Source organism: Erpetoichthys calabaricus, chromosome 9, assembly GCF_900747795.2.
Source record: "Erpetoichthys calabaricus chromosome 9, fErpCal1.3, whole genome shotgun sequence".
Taxonomy (NCBI): Eukaryota; Metazoa; Chordata; class Cladistia; order Polypteriformes; family Polypteridae; genus Erpetoichthys; species Erpetoichthys calabaricus.
Window position 1 is genome coordinate 185,540,866 of NC_041402.2, and position 15,539 is coordinate 185,556,404.

Below are 15,539 nucleotides of genomic sequence, written 5' to 3' on the forward strand. Positions count from 1 at the left end.
ACTGCCCACCCACCACACAGCCTTGCAGTGTCCCTCGAATGGCTGCCCTGTTTGTTCTTGGTGGGCGGCTGGTGACCCAGTTGTGGTTGAATGGAGGCCACTGAGGGTGAATGGGGCAGCATTGTAGTGTGCCTCGGGTGGTTGCCTGTTGAATGGGGGTGGTGGTGGGCGATTCACTACCTGCCTTTGGCTGCACCCTATTAGTTCTTGGTGGACGGACGCTGCAGGCCGCATACTGTATGCAAGTGGAGGCGACTGTGAGGTGGGCGGGTGGTGACCCACCTCTCGCCACCCTCATTCATTCTCAATAGCAAGCCTGCTTGTACTGTTACGTACATAGCAGGAAGTTGTCTCTCATCAGTATACCAGACGTGCTGACGACAGGTGCCTTCCTGCTGTGACAGCGTGTACAGTGCTGTGCAGAAGAGCTCATCTTAACCTTTTGTCTTCACCCTTCAACAATGTCTCTAAAACACAAATCTGATGCAAGTGCTGGTGATACAGTAAAGAAGAGAAAAACCATCACCATGGAAAATAAAGTAGAAATAATAAAAAGGTTAGAGAGAGGTGAAACTCCATCATTCATTGGCACCGCACTTGGTTACAGTCGGTCATTAAAATAATGTACCTGTTCCGACTTACATACAAATTCAACTTAAGAACAAACCTACAGTCCCTATCTCGTACGTAACCCAGGGACTGCCTGTACACAAGGCTAGGATGTTGTCCTGGTTACATTTCAGATTGGTTTAAAGATAAAGTATGTGCCCAATCTAAAGTTTTTAAGTGGATTACAGCATCCTTTTTACAAATTAAAGAATGTATTATAAATAACTGAATTTCATTTCTTATCTGAAATTCTAAGCAAGAGATTCTTTTCCCATCTGCCCCGGAGATCATCTAGGGGTAAATTCTACTCATATCTTCATTAACACTGACCAGTATTGCTTTAGAAGTACAAACTGATGGAAAATTATTAAAATCTGGCATACAACTTTTTATGAAGTTTCCAGCTTATTTATAAATAAATATTGCTAGAAATTTATAATCATGAGATACAGATATTGTCCATATCAAGATATCTAAAGACGGGATACCCAGTGACTTCCACAACTTTAATATTTAATGAAAAGACTGGAATATATAGTTATTGAGAATTGGTACAGCTGGTAAGAGAGTATCAGTCTTAAAATATGTTCTGCAGTGATACCATATCTCAAGTGAATGGTAAATAGAAGTGACATCCTTCACATCTGTGATGGCCAGTGCGATTATCCACATGGTGGTGTGCTGGGCTGGCCCACCAAATCAACAAAATAATTAAAAGGATCAGGATCAGTTATAGGACACACTGTGGACCTCCTGCAGGTAGCAGCAAAGGAGAGAATTATAGCAAAACTGAGTGCCATTATGAACAATGCTACACATCCTCTGTCTTACACTCCAACACTGAGGACTTTCAGCCAAAAATCATTCAGCAGAAGTGTGTTAAGAAACTACAGTGGCTCCTTTATGCCAATAGCAATATGCCTACATAATGCCTCACTGTGACTGTGACAGCCAAGTCAGAAATTTTTTTTAAAATTTTCTTGCCTTTGTTATTCTGATGCGTTTTCAGACCACAAATGTGTTTATATCTACTCTCTATATATAAAATCCTAAGCCTAAAAGTGCAACGATTTTGTGCAACAATTGTATATGACTTTTTTGTAACACATTAAATCGAGCTTATTTTAAAACCTACATATATATGTTTGGTATCACTCTTTTCAAAATTTATCAAACTTTAATGTGATGTTGTTAGATTTTCAGATTCTTATTCCGTTTTTAAATTATAAACTAAAAAATAGCAAGAGCTTGTGTCATGCGAGACAAGATTTTGTGCCAAGAGATTTAACAACACCTGGGTCCGGAAATAAAACGACAAAGAGTAGGACAGCTGCTGTACAGGCTTTTAAATGTTCAAAGTGCAGATCACATGGCACGGCAGCACCAGCAAGCCAGAGACTGATCGAGCAAAGAGGAGATATAAAAAAACACTATTTGTCTCCCATTGTATCACTGTTTAAGAGGGGGTTTCGGAAGAGCGACTGTCTTCACAATGCGAGCGGCAAAGATGCAAAGTGGCTGGTGCGTAGCGCCGGCTGGGGGGGGGTGACTTGGGGGGTTTGGGGTAGGCAAGTGAAGCGAGCAGGGGGCGAACCCCCTAGTATATATATATATTTATTTATCTACCTATTTATTTATTTATTGAAAGGGCTTCTGAAAAAAGCCAGATTTCCCTTAGGGACAAATAAAGTTCTCTCTATCTAAACTACAGGATTGCTGACAAATTGATGGCAATTAGGACGGACAGGAACATAAAGAAAGCTACAGAAATAGGAATTTCAGCATGACTTCATGACCCTGGGCAGCCAAACAAGTGCTATATTAATGACAGCCGAGTCTTTTTCAAAGTTTCAATGTACACAACTTTGCAGCCTAGTAGTAGAAAAGAAAGTTATCTAGCACCGGGGCATCATCTTTTTAGGTCTCTGTAAAATAGTCCATTTAACACCTGGTTGTTTTGAATTCCAATTAAACAAGGTTAGCACTGGCTTTGTGAAGTTCTGTGGGTTTACTGCATCCTGAAGAATGGGCAAGCCACAAACCCAGACTGCTGAGAATTTACCCATTTTCTCTGCAGAGACTCAGTTGTGGCACTTCCATACTATGAAAAAAAAATGTATTACATAAGGTTGACTTCTAAGTGAGTTGTTTTGTTACTGTTATAGTCAAAGAGGTCAATTCTATTTGTGGTGTAAAGTGCATTGCTCCACTATCTTCCGTAAACTTCATCAACTGTAGAAATCTCAGAGATCAGCTCTGATGCCCTCCCAATATGCAGCATATTATTTATGTGAAACATATGAGCTTAAAAATGCTTTAAACATTTCCCAAACTGTGTCTTTGGAGAAGGTCCAGAATAAGATCAGAAGGGTCAGAGTTAACAATAGTCAAGTGAGGATAGTCAGTTATTACCAAAAAAAAGTTAACTTGTGAGAAAGGGTGATATACTGATGAGAAAAAATAAATTTGCCTTCTTTTGTCAAGTGGTGCTCTTTTTTTTTTTTTAAAAAAACAATGATTGCATTGTTGTATTTTTAATGTGTGTGTATCTTTGATTGAACTGTGTATTATTGTATGTGCTTTGCTCTCTCAAACAAAAAGGAAACAAAATTATTCACCAATGTGCTGCACACTTGAATCCCTGGTGGCCACAATAAAAATGTTTGAAATCATAAAAATAAAACAAACAGATGAGAAGTGTGCCGATTCTCTTTTAAACAGGTATTCCTTCCCTCCCCAAACATGGCAAGTGAATAATTCATATCCCATACAGTATGTCTAACATACTAAAACTTTCACAAACCTGCTTAATCCAGTTCAGGGTTATGAGAAACTATACACCTTAATAAAGTAAATGTTACTAGAAAATAATAACACTTTCCTAAGATCACACACCGAAACAGCTCAGGATCCTGGATGGCAAACCCCAAGGTAGACAAATGGTCCAGTCCCACCCTCTGGAAATGACCCTCTATCTGCCACAGCCAGGTGTTACGTGGGTGACTCCTTGGCCTGGTCCAGCCACTCGGGTCCCCAACAATGAGGGTCCTATGAGCCGGATTACCCTCGGTGAAATGTGCCACATGGCTGCAGTGCCGTAACTGATGCTCCCTCACAATTCAGGTCATGTGCCTCATTCGGGACTCCTTGAGCAACACAAAGTCAAACCAGCGGTACTCAAGGATTTTCCGGAGACAGTACCGAAGGAGCCCAGTCTTCGTCTCAGGTCACTGGATAGCGTCCAAGTCTCGCAAACAGGATGCACAAGGACTCTAAAGACTTGGACCTTCATCCTTTTGCAGAAATATCGGGGACACCACACACCCCTTTCCAGCAACCTCATGACCCCCTCATGCTCTCCCAATCCATCTACTGACTTTATAGGAAGAGTCACTGCCAATGTAAGTAAACCTCTCGACAAGGTGAACTATAAATAATTACTATTATCCATCCATCCATCCATCCTCGTCCGCTTATCCGAGGTTGGGTTGCGGGGGTAGCAGCTTGGGCAGAGATGCCCAGACTTCCCTCTCCCCAGTCACTTCTTCTAGCTCTTCCGGGAGAATCCCGGGGCGTTCCCAGGCCAGCTGGGAGACATAGTCCCTTCCAGCATGTCCTGGGTCTTCCCCGAGGCCTCTTCCTGGTTGGATGTGCCCGGAACACCTCACCAGGGAGGTGTCCAGGAGGCATCCTGATCAGATGCCCGAGCCACCTTATCTGACTCCTCTCGATGCGGAGGAGCAGCGGCTCTACTCCGAGCTCCTCCTGGATGACTGAGCTTCTCACCCTATCTTTAAGGGAGAGCCCAAACACCCTGTGGAAGAAACTCATTTCAGCCGCGTGTATTTGCGATCTCGTTCTTTCGGTCACTTCCCATAGCTCATGACCATAGGTGAGGGTAGGAACATAGATCGACTGGTAAATTGAGAGCTTTGCTTTATGGCTCAGCTCCTTTTTCACCACGACAGACCGATGCAGAGCCCGCATCACTGCGGATGCCGCACCGATCCGCCTGTCGATCTCACGCTCCATTCTTCCCTCACTCGTGAACAAGACCATGAGATACTTGAACTCCTCCACTTGAGGCAGGATCTCACTCCTAACCCTGAGAGGGCACTCCACCCTTTTCAGGCCGAGGACCATGGTCTCGGATTTGGAGGTGCTGATTCCCATCCCAGCCGCTTCACACTCAGCTACGAACCGATCCAGAGAGAGCTGAAGATCATGGCCTGATGAAACAAACAGGACAACATCATCTGCAAAAAGCAGTGACCCAATCCTGAGTCCACCAAACCGGACCCCCTCAACACCCTGGCTGCGCCTAGAAATTCTGTCCATAAAAGTTATGAACAGAATGGGTGACAAAGGGCAGCCCTGGCGGAGTCCAACTCTCACTGGAAACGGGTTCGACTTACTGCCGGCAATGCGGACCAAGCTCTGACACCGGTTGTACAGGGACCGAACAGACCTTATCTGGGGGTCCGGTACCCCATACTTCGGGGTTTTAATAATAATATAATTATGTATAATTACTATTATATAGAATTATATTACTATTAAAATTCTGTATTTAACTCATAGACATGAAGGTCCAGACAATTCAAATGACAGATTTAACCTTCTTCCTAAAACCACTACATAAACTGCATAAAATATAATTTTATGCTTTATATAATTTATAAAGATTCAACCCTGATACACTACTGCAGGATGGATGGATGGACACTTTGTTATTCCCCAAGGGGAAATTCACACACAAAAAACAAAAAAGGTTGGGGGAGGACAAAAAAAAAAAACAAAATTAAAAATAATTAAAAATAAGCATTATATAGCGTCTACGGCTTCTTGACAGAGAGTCTATATTAAAGCATTGTGAAAATGAAAATAGCGGTCCACTGTTTAATACTGTTGTGTCGAAGTTCCAGGGACCCGTGTTTGATTCCTCAGTCCATTGCTGTTTGGGAAGAATTTGCACATTTCTCCTCACATCTTTGTAGGATCTCTCATGTCAAAAATAAGCAAGCCAGCGTAATCCGCAATAGTAATAAAGAATGTGGGTGTGAACCCAGTGTTGATTTAGGGGCTAGTACTGGGATGGTTTCTGCGAAATGCCCAATGTTGCCAGAATAAGCACAAGCTCCTAACAATCCTGTCATTAGAAAAAGGTTTTATGAGATATGGTTGGAAAAGTCTACTGTTAAATGAACAAACATTTCCAAGTGATGTACATGGTTTTAATTATAAACAACATATAACAAACTGATTACCTGCTTAAAAATTCATTAAGTGTTTACTTTCTGACTGCTGTGCTTAAAGCATCCAAAACATAATGAAATGTTTAAACAGCTCATCTGGTGATATTTTTTTCCCACTTTTACTACTATGAAAATGAGTTTTAAAATTTACTACTGCTGCAGCAGAAATAATGTAATGATGACTTTTCAAGTGAATTCTCTTTCGTTTGAAGGTGGCTCTACATGAGTAAAGGGTGGGGGAATGTGTGGAAGTGCATTAACCTGTTCTGAATGTGTCACCAATAATCACCATTGTGTAAGTCAGTACTCTGAATAATTCTCTGAATTATTCAAAGAAGAGATTTAAAGTTACTTTTTTTGGTTAGATGTTTTGGAAAACTAAACTCTGAAAAGGTTTCTGTGCATGTAAACAGAATGGGTAGCATGGTGGTGCAGTCGAAGCACTGCTGCCTGCCAGTAAGGAGATCAGGGTTTGTGTCCTGGGCCCTCCCTGCATGAAGTCTGCATGTTCTCTCCTTTTCTGTGTGGTTTTCCTCCGAGTACTGTCACCTATCCAGGATTTGTTCCTACCTTGTGCCAGCTGGGATAGGCTCTATCACCCCCTACCCCCCCACCCTTCCCGTGACTCTTGTCTGGATTAAGCGGGATAGAAAATGACATGTAAACAAAAGTGCTTACAAAAACATCATGTCTTATTATTTAAATTATGTGTAGAATATCTTTGAAACAAAGGACACATTTTACATTTTAATTTTTCTAAAAATCAATAACTATCAATCATAGTTATGATGTCATTATGGAACTTGATAAGGCATTCCCAACCATTAAATAACCATTATTTGAATATTAATTGCTCTGGTAAGATAAACCCCAATGTTAGTGTGAAAGAAAAATAAATCACACAGTAATTTCAGTATAATACAGTCACTGTGCATAAAGTGTATTGATTGGTATGCTTTACATATTAAAAATATAGCACCTATCTTTGAAGTATAAAAGGTTAATAAATGTCAGAACTTGTTCAAGCATATAGAAAACCAGAAACAGGTCAAGTGAACAACAAAGAAATATTGGAAAGGATCAAGAATATAGTAAAATAAGACTTTTATTTTGTAGTATGAAAACTGGTTATAAAACACCTCATGTCTTTTGAACCATTCAGAGTAAGTGTTAGATGAATATGTATGCAGATTTAGTTATCATAAATATAGCTCTTTGCTTGTATTCTGTGACCATATGCTGACAACCTCTGCCCAGGGCACTGTCCCTCAGTAGAATGATGTAACAGGAATGCTCCCTCTTCAAGCTTTTGCTGAAGAGAAAATAAAAGGTAAAGGACAAGCTTCCTCCTGCCTGTTTCCCGACTCAAAGAGGTCCTAATCTTTCTTTAATACTAGGGGGCTTTACCCCCTGCTCGCTTCGCTTGCCAACCCCACCAGACTGCTCTACTCACCAGCCACTTCACGTCTCTGCTGCTCGTGTATGTGGATTTCACTTTCACCAAACAACAAAATCTTAATTCTCGCAGATACGCCTCTTCATTGGGAAGAAACACTACTTTTCCCTGATGGCAACACGAATTAGATACGATATACAAGTCTCCGACCTAAAGTTTAAATCCGAACAATATATTCGATTTTTTTTCCGCTGTTCCGTTATTTCACCAAGTAATAATTTCCATTTGTTTGCGCTAATGCGATCTTTACTATCAGTTTGAGACTTTCGAATTTTAGTACTTTGAATATCTGTAACCTGCTCTGCATGTGCATCGCGCCAACGTTTTTGAATTCTTTACAACATTCTATTTTGTCATCTACTCTTTGTCTTTTATTTCTGGCCCCAGGCATGGTTAAATCTCTTGGCACAAAGTCTCATCTCGCGGGACATGAAAATATCTCTCTGAAAAAGCCACATCTCGTGTCAGGCTAAAAAGTCTCATCTCGTCCCAGGATTTTTTTTATTATAATAGAGAGATATATTCAATTTAATTTCTAACACATTAGTTTCAAAGGTTCCATGATACTAAGTGAACCAACAAAATGCCTAATGACATTTGTAAAGCTATACACATAACAATCCTACAATATAAACCAGTGTTTCTTAACTTGGGTCACCCCGAGTTGTGAATTACAATAGTATAGAATGAGAAAGGGTTGCGAACATTTTGAGGAATGCCCTGTGATGGGAAAACAATCCCCCTCCACAATGATGATGTCCACGATTGTCCAAGGAGGAAGACCCCAAGGGGGACTCTAAGAAAAGTTCTGTTTTTGAACAAAATGAACATATGTATTACCTGGCGCAGTAGATCGAACTGGAGGAGTTTGCCTTTTTGAAAGAAAACTTCTTAGTTGGTTCTGCTTAGCTGGTGATAGCTTTTCTGAAAAGACAGGTGAAATGGGTCAACACACATCATTTACTAAGAAGAAAAAAAAAAAAAACTAGTACTACAGACAGGCAATAAGTCTTAGCAGCCAGCCCATTGGGCTTTAAACCAGAAGGTTACTGTGTGATCTTTATCACTTTTTTTTTTTAAATTAACTACTCTGCGCCAGTAATTAAACTGATTTATAAATTAAACAAATGCAAAAACAATGCTACACGTCAAAGAGAGAAAGAATATCTCTGGAAAGACATGCAACAGTGCCAATACAGACTTCAACTATTTAGGGGACAGTATCGCACAATTGTACAGTAATTACACACAAGTAATGCTGGTGCATATCTAATTACTAAAGTCTTTGTCATTTGTTACAAAAACCATATAATGACCTGACTATACTGTAAGAAATGCATTAATATTCAGTGCTCCACTGAACAATGGTAACAGCATTTGCAATGTAAAACTATAACAGCATTCAAAGAGTGCTCATGAGTTTGATCCTTTCTTTACTATTACGTTAGTTGGTGCCAAGCTATAAAAAGCATCTAGATTTACTATATTTTATATAAAAATTGTCTACCAGGGGTTTTGGATGGAGGTTTAGCAGATGTTTCCAAAGTTGATTTCAGCAAAGCCTCACGTAGACTTTCTAGTTCAGTATCAAGACTGTAAAGAGATTAAAAAAGTGTAAGTTAAGTTTCGACATTTTCAATAAGTCAATCTACGAATTGACCATACTCAGCATTTATTAAGATGGATAATGCATAAAGAAACAAATTCTTTAAAACAGTCAATATCAGACTACTTTACTTGACCCAAGGGAAATTTAACTACACATATGAGGCATATTATTGACTAAATATAATTACACTGAGTATATGCCTATGTAATAAAAATCACTCTATGATGCATCAGAACTAATACATAAATTATTTCTAATATACGGTATATTATGTAACAAAAACAAGCATTTGAGAGAAAGTACCCAGTGCTAATAAAATTATGGTGCATTTTCATAAAAAAAGTGTATTAATATGTATTCAACTGCCACCAATAATTTCAAAAGAATGAATGGCTTACCCTTGATCAGTATTCAATGGTGCAATGGAACTATTCCACTGAGACGTTTTGTTGTAAAGCCTCAGCTTTTGTAAGCTGTCCATAAGCATACACAGTCTTTGCCTCTCTTGGTTGATGATGTCACGATGGTTGGCTAAAGTGCTGAATAAAGATTCTCTCTCAGGAACAATCAGACGCCTAAAACAGTAGACCAAAAAGAAAGGAAGATATAATATGTGGCAGAATCAATGATTTAATCAAGAGAAACAATAGAACATATCTAAAAACATGATCTCAACAAAAAATACAAAATAAAAATCATGATAAAAACAGGTTTGACTAACTATTCAGTTAAAAGGGAATCTGCTAAAAGTATAAGACTGGTAAAGTTTTAGGCAGGAAAACCTTTTAATTCTGTATAGTGCAATTATTTAAAACATCTGTTTGAAAATGTATGCAACTGGCATCCAGGTAGGCCAAGTGCCTTACAGAATAGTAGTATTTAACTGGGGGGGACCGTGGCCCTTTTGGCAACTCCAGTGAATTTCCAAGGGAGCCACAAGATGCCTATTATATATAATAGTTTAAAAATCAAGCTGCAGCAGGGGTGTCAAACTTACAACAAAAAACTCAATATTCAAAGCAAAACAAAATTGCTTCAATATTGAAAACATAAACTAAACTATTGTTATATATGGCCAACAATTACTGTTAGTTTTCTCTCACACCTGCTTTAAAGGGTGTTACACATATAAATTATATCCATATATAATTTAGCTGAATTACATTTACACCTGGCAGTCCCCATCTTTTCCAGATTGAGATCAGAAGGACATTGTAATTCTGCGTTTAGCAGTCAATTGTATTGCAGCTACTACCCTGTAGTTAAAATGTGAAAGGTCGGCTTGAAACGACCATACAACATTAAAGTGACATGCCTCATGTTCAGTAGATAACTTTAATGTTCTATCTGGATGCCAAAGATTTGACTGTCTCATTAAGAAATGGCAGGTCAACTTCAGACATGCCCCTGCCACCAACCACTGTGTTCACTTTTTGAAGCTACACAAGTGTCAGGGCAGGCCACCTGAATAGTCCCAGTGTCCTAAATGATGCTTTTGTCTTTTCTTCTGATTTAACTGTAGTATGTGGAGAAAAAATGCATTTGCATTTCCATTTATGTCAAATGTGGCTATGGCTGATGGAAATGTTCCACTGCTGAAACTAGTGGATAAGGAAATAGCTTCTATAATGAAGTTAGAAAAAAAAAATGTCTGGAGTGATTAATTCTAAATTTTTAATTTTTTTTTACAACTTTAGAAATACAGTCATGTTCCGACTTACAGCTCCATCTGGGACCCACCATTTGGCTGTATGTTGGTCACAAAGTATACAGGTCACTTTGACTGAAAACTGAATCCTGTCTGGTGTTTGCATAACCTGCTAACTCCAAAAACATCATCATTTTTCCTTCTAACTTTAAATGGGCAGTCATTCTCAGACTGGTTTTTCCAAGAAAATGGCAAAGCAATGTGATTATGAGTACTGCATGTTTACACATTTTGACATGGATCAAAAATTCTACTTGTAGCATATGATTTTGATAAAATTAATATATGAATGCTCTAATGAATCATTCCCCAGCTTTCCCTGCAAACTCCAAAAGCATTGTCTTATCCCCCCATGTAAAACTACTGAAGGAAAAAATATTTTTAATTGCACTTTATAACGAGTATGTGTTTTTTAATGTAAAATTGAATATTAACCTAGTAATATTTCTGAAAAGTACAACACCACCATCTCCTGAAAACAAAGATATTGGAGTGATACACAGGAGGGGCACGGCAAACATGCAGAGAAGCAACAAGTATGTCTGTTATGGTGTAACCTTGTTAAAGCCAAAAAGGTGTTGCCGTCACTAAAATACCTTAGTTTCTTCTTTTTTTCCAAATGTTTTTCCCATTCTGAATCAAGTACATCATTCACATCCTCCACTGCAAACTTTACATATTGGTACAACTGTCGGATTTTCTGAGGGGGGGAAAAATGGCGTTAATTTGAATTACAGCACTTTATCCACTTTAAAATTAAGACTTACAAAGTAGCACTTCAAAGAAGTACCATTACTAAACTGATTGAACTTTGCTTTCAGTTTTACTGATGGTTGTTCTCTTCCACTTGTAAAAGTTTTTGACAAAACAAACAAAAGATAGGACAAGTGATCTTCACAGGATATTTCCTTCCAATGCAAAAAGTGTATTAAGAATGGGAAAGGTACATTCTTGATTTGGGACTTCATCTTCTAACCACTTTTAAAACAAAATCATGATTCAACAAATTACTGACTGGCAGACCAAAGAGAATATCATCTCAACTTGATTACCAGATGTGTCTCTTGGGTAGTTGAGCACTTCGGCCAGATGTACTTAATGTGTAAAATTGATTCTTTTCAGCATGTTCCAAATATTCTGGTTCCCTATGGTTTGTGTTTGGCATGCGCATATTATATTGTATATATAAATAAACGTCTGTGTGTGTGTGTGTGTGTGTGTCTGTTTATCCGGCCCGGAAGTGCGAGGATACAGCAATGAAGCTCGAAGAGCTAGCAAGGCGGCCCCAAGTTAACAACTCGGAGACAAACTCGCTTACCCGCTGATAGACACAATCTATCACCGGGTCGGTGGTTTCGTTTTGTGGACATGCTTGCACCCCCTTGTCTATCAGCGGCTAAGCGAACTTCTCTCTCCTCGGAGGTTTCATTTTGCCGATGTGCTTGCCTCGCTTGTGTATTAGCAGCTAAGCGAGTTTGTCTTTCGTCTGCGGTTTCACCTTGGTGACGGAGTCACTTTCTCTCAGTTTCATGCTGTAGCCTCATACTAACTTGGGGCCGCCTTGCCGGCTCTTTCAGCTTAATGCTGTAGCCTCACACTTCTGGGCTGGACAGACAGACAGACGCACTTCCACATGCAGATGTTTATATATAAGACAACACAAAGCAGACAGAGCCTGCTCATTCTCCAGCCGTCAGTATGGGGCATTTTATGGGTACTTCAGTTTCCTCCAACAAGCCAAAGACGTCCGTGTTAACTGAACATGTAACTCTAAACTAGACAGAGAAGCCTCTAACAGACCCATCTCTCTGGTGATGAATTGAGACTTGCACTCAGTACTGCCAGGATAAGCTATGGCTCCAGAACACTGAACTGGATTCAGCAAATTTAAGAATTTTATGCATATTAAGTTATATTTTGATGAGCATCCTTGGCAGTAGTTAACCACATTTCAAAAATATACTATATATATATATATATATATATATATATATATATATATATATATATATATATATATATATATATATATACACACACACCTTAAGTTGTGAATCACTTCTTGGGTCCAGGGGTTTTTTGTATAGCAGTTGTTGGTAACTGTGGTCTTTATTCCGTTCATTTCTTCCTTTTGCCTCCTCTGCACTTGCAAATCCTTCCAACATTGTAGTCTTTAATGTTCCAATATCTCCGTGCAGGGACTGGAAAATAAAAGGTGTATGTGGAAGTAGTTTAGCAATTTGATGTTAACATTTAGTAAAAGAACACATTTTTGACTTTATGGCTTCTGGAAAGGTTTTTTTCTCTCTTTGGTGTTTAGCCTCATTTCCCATGACTCCAAATGAGGTGCACCAAATATTTTTATATTACAGAATTTTTTTTTTTATACTAAAGTTCTTTGCATACACATCTGAAAATACATTCTCTCCAAACAGTTTGTCACAGTCAGTTTGAATTCTTAATTAGTAAACAATAAAATGTAAATATACCTCTGTGGTTTCTTTGATCTCCAAGATAAAGACATGCAGATCGTCTGCTCTCTTCCTTAGCTCTTTCATTTCATCAGATGTGCCAACTTTGAAATTTGCTTTGTCTGTTCTCTCTTTCAGATCTTTTAGTTCATTTTTAAATTGCTCAATCTGTAGAGAAACCAGATCAATTAAATCACAACTGCTTCACATAAATTTCCCCCCTATTCCCCAAAGAAGTCCCTGCTATGTCAAATAGTGATTTAAAATAGGCTATTTGTGAGTATCATGCATGAGTGGGCCCCTGCAATGGCTTATTTTTTACTTTTTAGTACACTGTTTAACTTAATATAAGCGTGGTTTTTAAAAAGTACTTTTTTTTATATATATTATTTTCTTCAAAATACTCTTTATCACTCTTTTACCAGTGACATGCAAGGTCACCAAGTGTGATGCTACTAATCAGTCCCAACTAAGTAACACAACCTTAAAATTGTGATACATGTGTAAAGGCACAAAACACAGTATGGGCACACCATGTAATATGTCTGTCTGATGTCAAGGTTACAAAAATCTATTAGATTAAGAATCAATGGTGAGATAAAAAAATATATACATGTATGATCAATAAGTTTGAGCAATCCAGAGCTGGAGGGATGGAAAGGATTCCTGCATAACTGTTACTAATATTTTGCTTGTTATGATTACTTTGAAATGGGTATATTATTACTGATTATTAATTAATTATTGATTCTTAACTGGTAGATTCACCATAAACTCAAATTACTGAAGTGTTTTTGGCATATATTTTACTCCTTTAATATGCAATATGAATATAATAATATAAAAACTATTTTATTAACAATTAAAGAACACTTTCTTTTACTGAATGCAATGATAGGTAAAATCTGCAGGAAGAGACATCAATGAGTAGAAGAATGTACATATGCAGCAAATATCTATTCAGAGAAATGAAAGAAAATAAGTCTAAGAGGGCACTTATTTAGTCAAGGAGGGAAACCAAACAGGTTCAGCAGGGTAAGCAAAAATTTTAATGAGAAGAAACAACAACTTATACTGCCTACAAAATATATCCACCACTAAATTCAAGTAATTGAAAGGTAAGAGTCTGGGTTAATAACAGTGGGGATTGGGAGTTAACAATATTAACTAAGCTCAGCTTAACTTGTGATGAAACACAGTTATGTTTGGTGACATAAAACTAAAATTGTTTTTATGCCAATATGCAAATAGGTCTATAAAAATTAAGTCCCAATTAGCTGGAAAAAAAACAGGGCAGCACGGTGGTACAGTGGGTAGCGCTGCTGCCTCACAGTTAGGAGACCTGGGTTCGCTTCCCGGGTCCTCCCTGCGTGGAGTTTGCAGGCTCTTCATGTCTGCGTGGGTTTCCTCCGGGTACTCCGGTTTCCTCCCACAGTCCAAAGACATGCAGGTTAGGTGCATTGGCGATTCTAAATTGGCCCTAGTGTGTGTTTGGTGTGTGTATGTGTGCCCTGCGGTGGGCTGGCGCCCTGCCCAGGGTTTGTTTCCTGCCTTGCGCCCTGTGTTGGCTGGGATTGGCTCCAGCAGACCCCTGTGACCCTGTAGTTAGGATAATGGATGGATGGATAGCTGGAAAAAAAACCCTAACTGTAAAAACATGTAAGTAAAGTTATATTTGCCTTACTACTGCTTTACTGTCTGGTTCATCATGTTACCAAAATAATTCCAAACCACAAAACAGCAGAAACCAAATTGGAGTTAAAATATATTCCCTTTTTCCATACCAACAGAGTTCACCGGTTACAATCAGTTTTGAATCTGCTTGAATTAACTGTCTTAGTAGTGGGATCTTGGAGAGAAACAAAATTTAAGCCAAGGTTACATTACCCGACTTTGTCGTAGTGTATGTCCGACTTGCTGAGTGCAGTCACTAATATCTGCTTCTGGGTGTCGTGCCACGCGACAGCCTTTATAGAGGTTCCCTTTCCCTTTATAAAAATTATTTAGAATTATTAACAGTTGTAATTAATGTTATTAATTAGCAATGTTAAGATTTGGCCTCTGGCTTGTTACCATATATTTTTAAATAAAACTGAAGAGATGCTGCTGTCAAAGCAGTACTGTGCATCGGCCCGCCTCTCATACAAGCTGCAAATTTGAGAAATGTCACAAGCACAGCAATCATTGCCGTATAAACAGCCCTGTTACTCCCTGTCGGAAGAGCTGCTTGATCGCAAATGAAATGGGGCAAAAGGACGAATATCTGGAGCAAGGATAAAAGTTACAAGCTTGTCTGGAGATGGAAGAAGCGAAGATCTGGAGCGAGGATTAAAGTAAGATGAAAAGCATTCAGACCTGGGCTGACTATCGAGTTATGGTGAGGTTGGTACTGTGGAGAACGGGCTTACACCTCTTTTCAGATACTATTTTA

At 38.8% G+C, this 15,539-nt stretch overlaps 1 protein-coding gene across 3 annotated transcripts in view; it reads right to left on the reverse strand.

Annotated features, from left to right (window-relative positions):
• The window catches only part of nup214 (nucleoporin 214), a 122,568-nt gene that overhangs the window by 69,744 nt on the left and 37,285 nt on the right, over positions 1–15,539 (reverse strand). For all 3 annotated transcript variants that reach the window (XM_028793027.2, XM_051932280.1, XM_028793029.2), the window contains exons 16-21: positions 13,127–13,276; positions 12,680–12,838; positions 11,234–11,337; positions 9,328–9,504; positions 8,828–8,913; positions 8,161–8,244 (exon numbers count right to left, since the gene is read on the reverse strand). In XM_028793027.2, the coding sequence (XP_028648860.1) occupies positions 8,161–8,244; positions 8,828–8,913; positions 9,328–9,504; positions 11,234–11,337; positions 12,680–12,838; positions 13,127–13,276 (760 nt within the window). The remainder of the gene's footprint in view (positions 1–8,160; positions 8,245–8,827; positions 8,914–9,327; positions 9,505–11,233; positions 11,338–12,679; positions 12,839–13,126; positions 13,277–15,539) is intronic.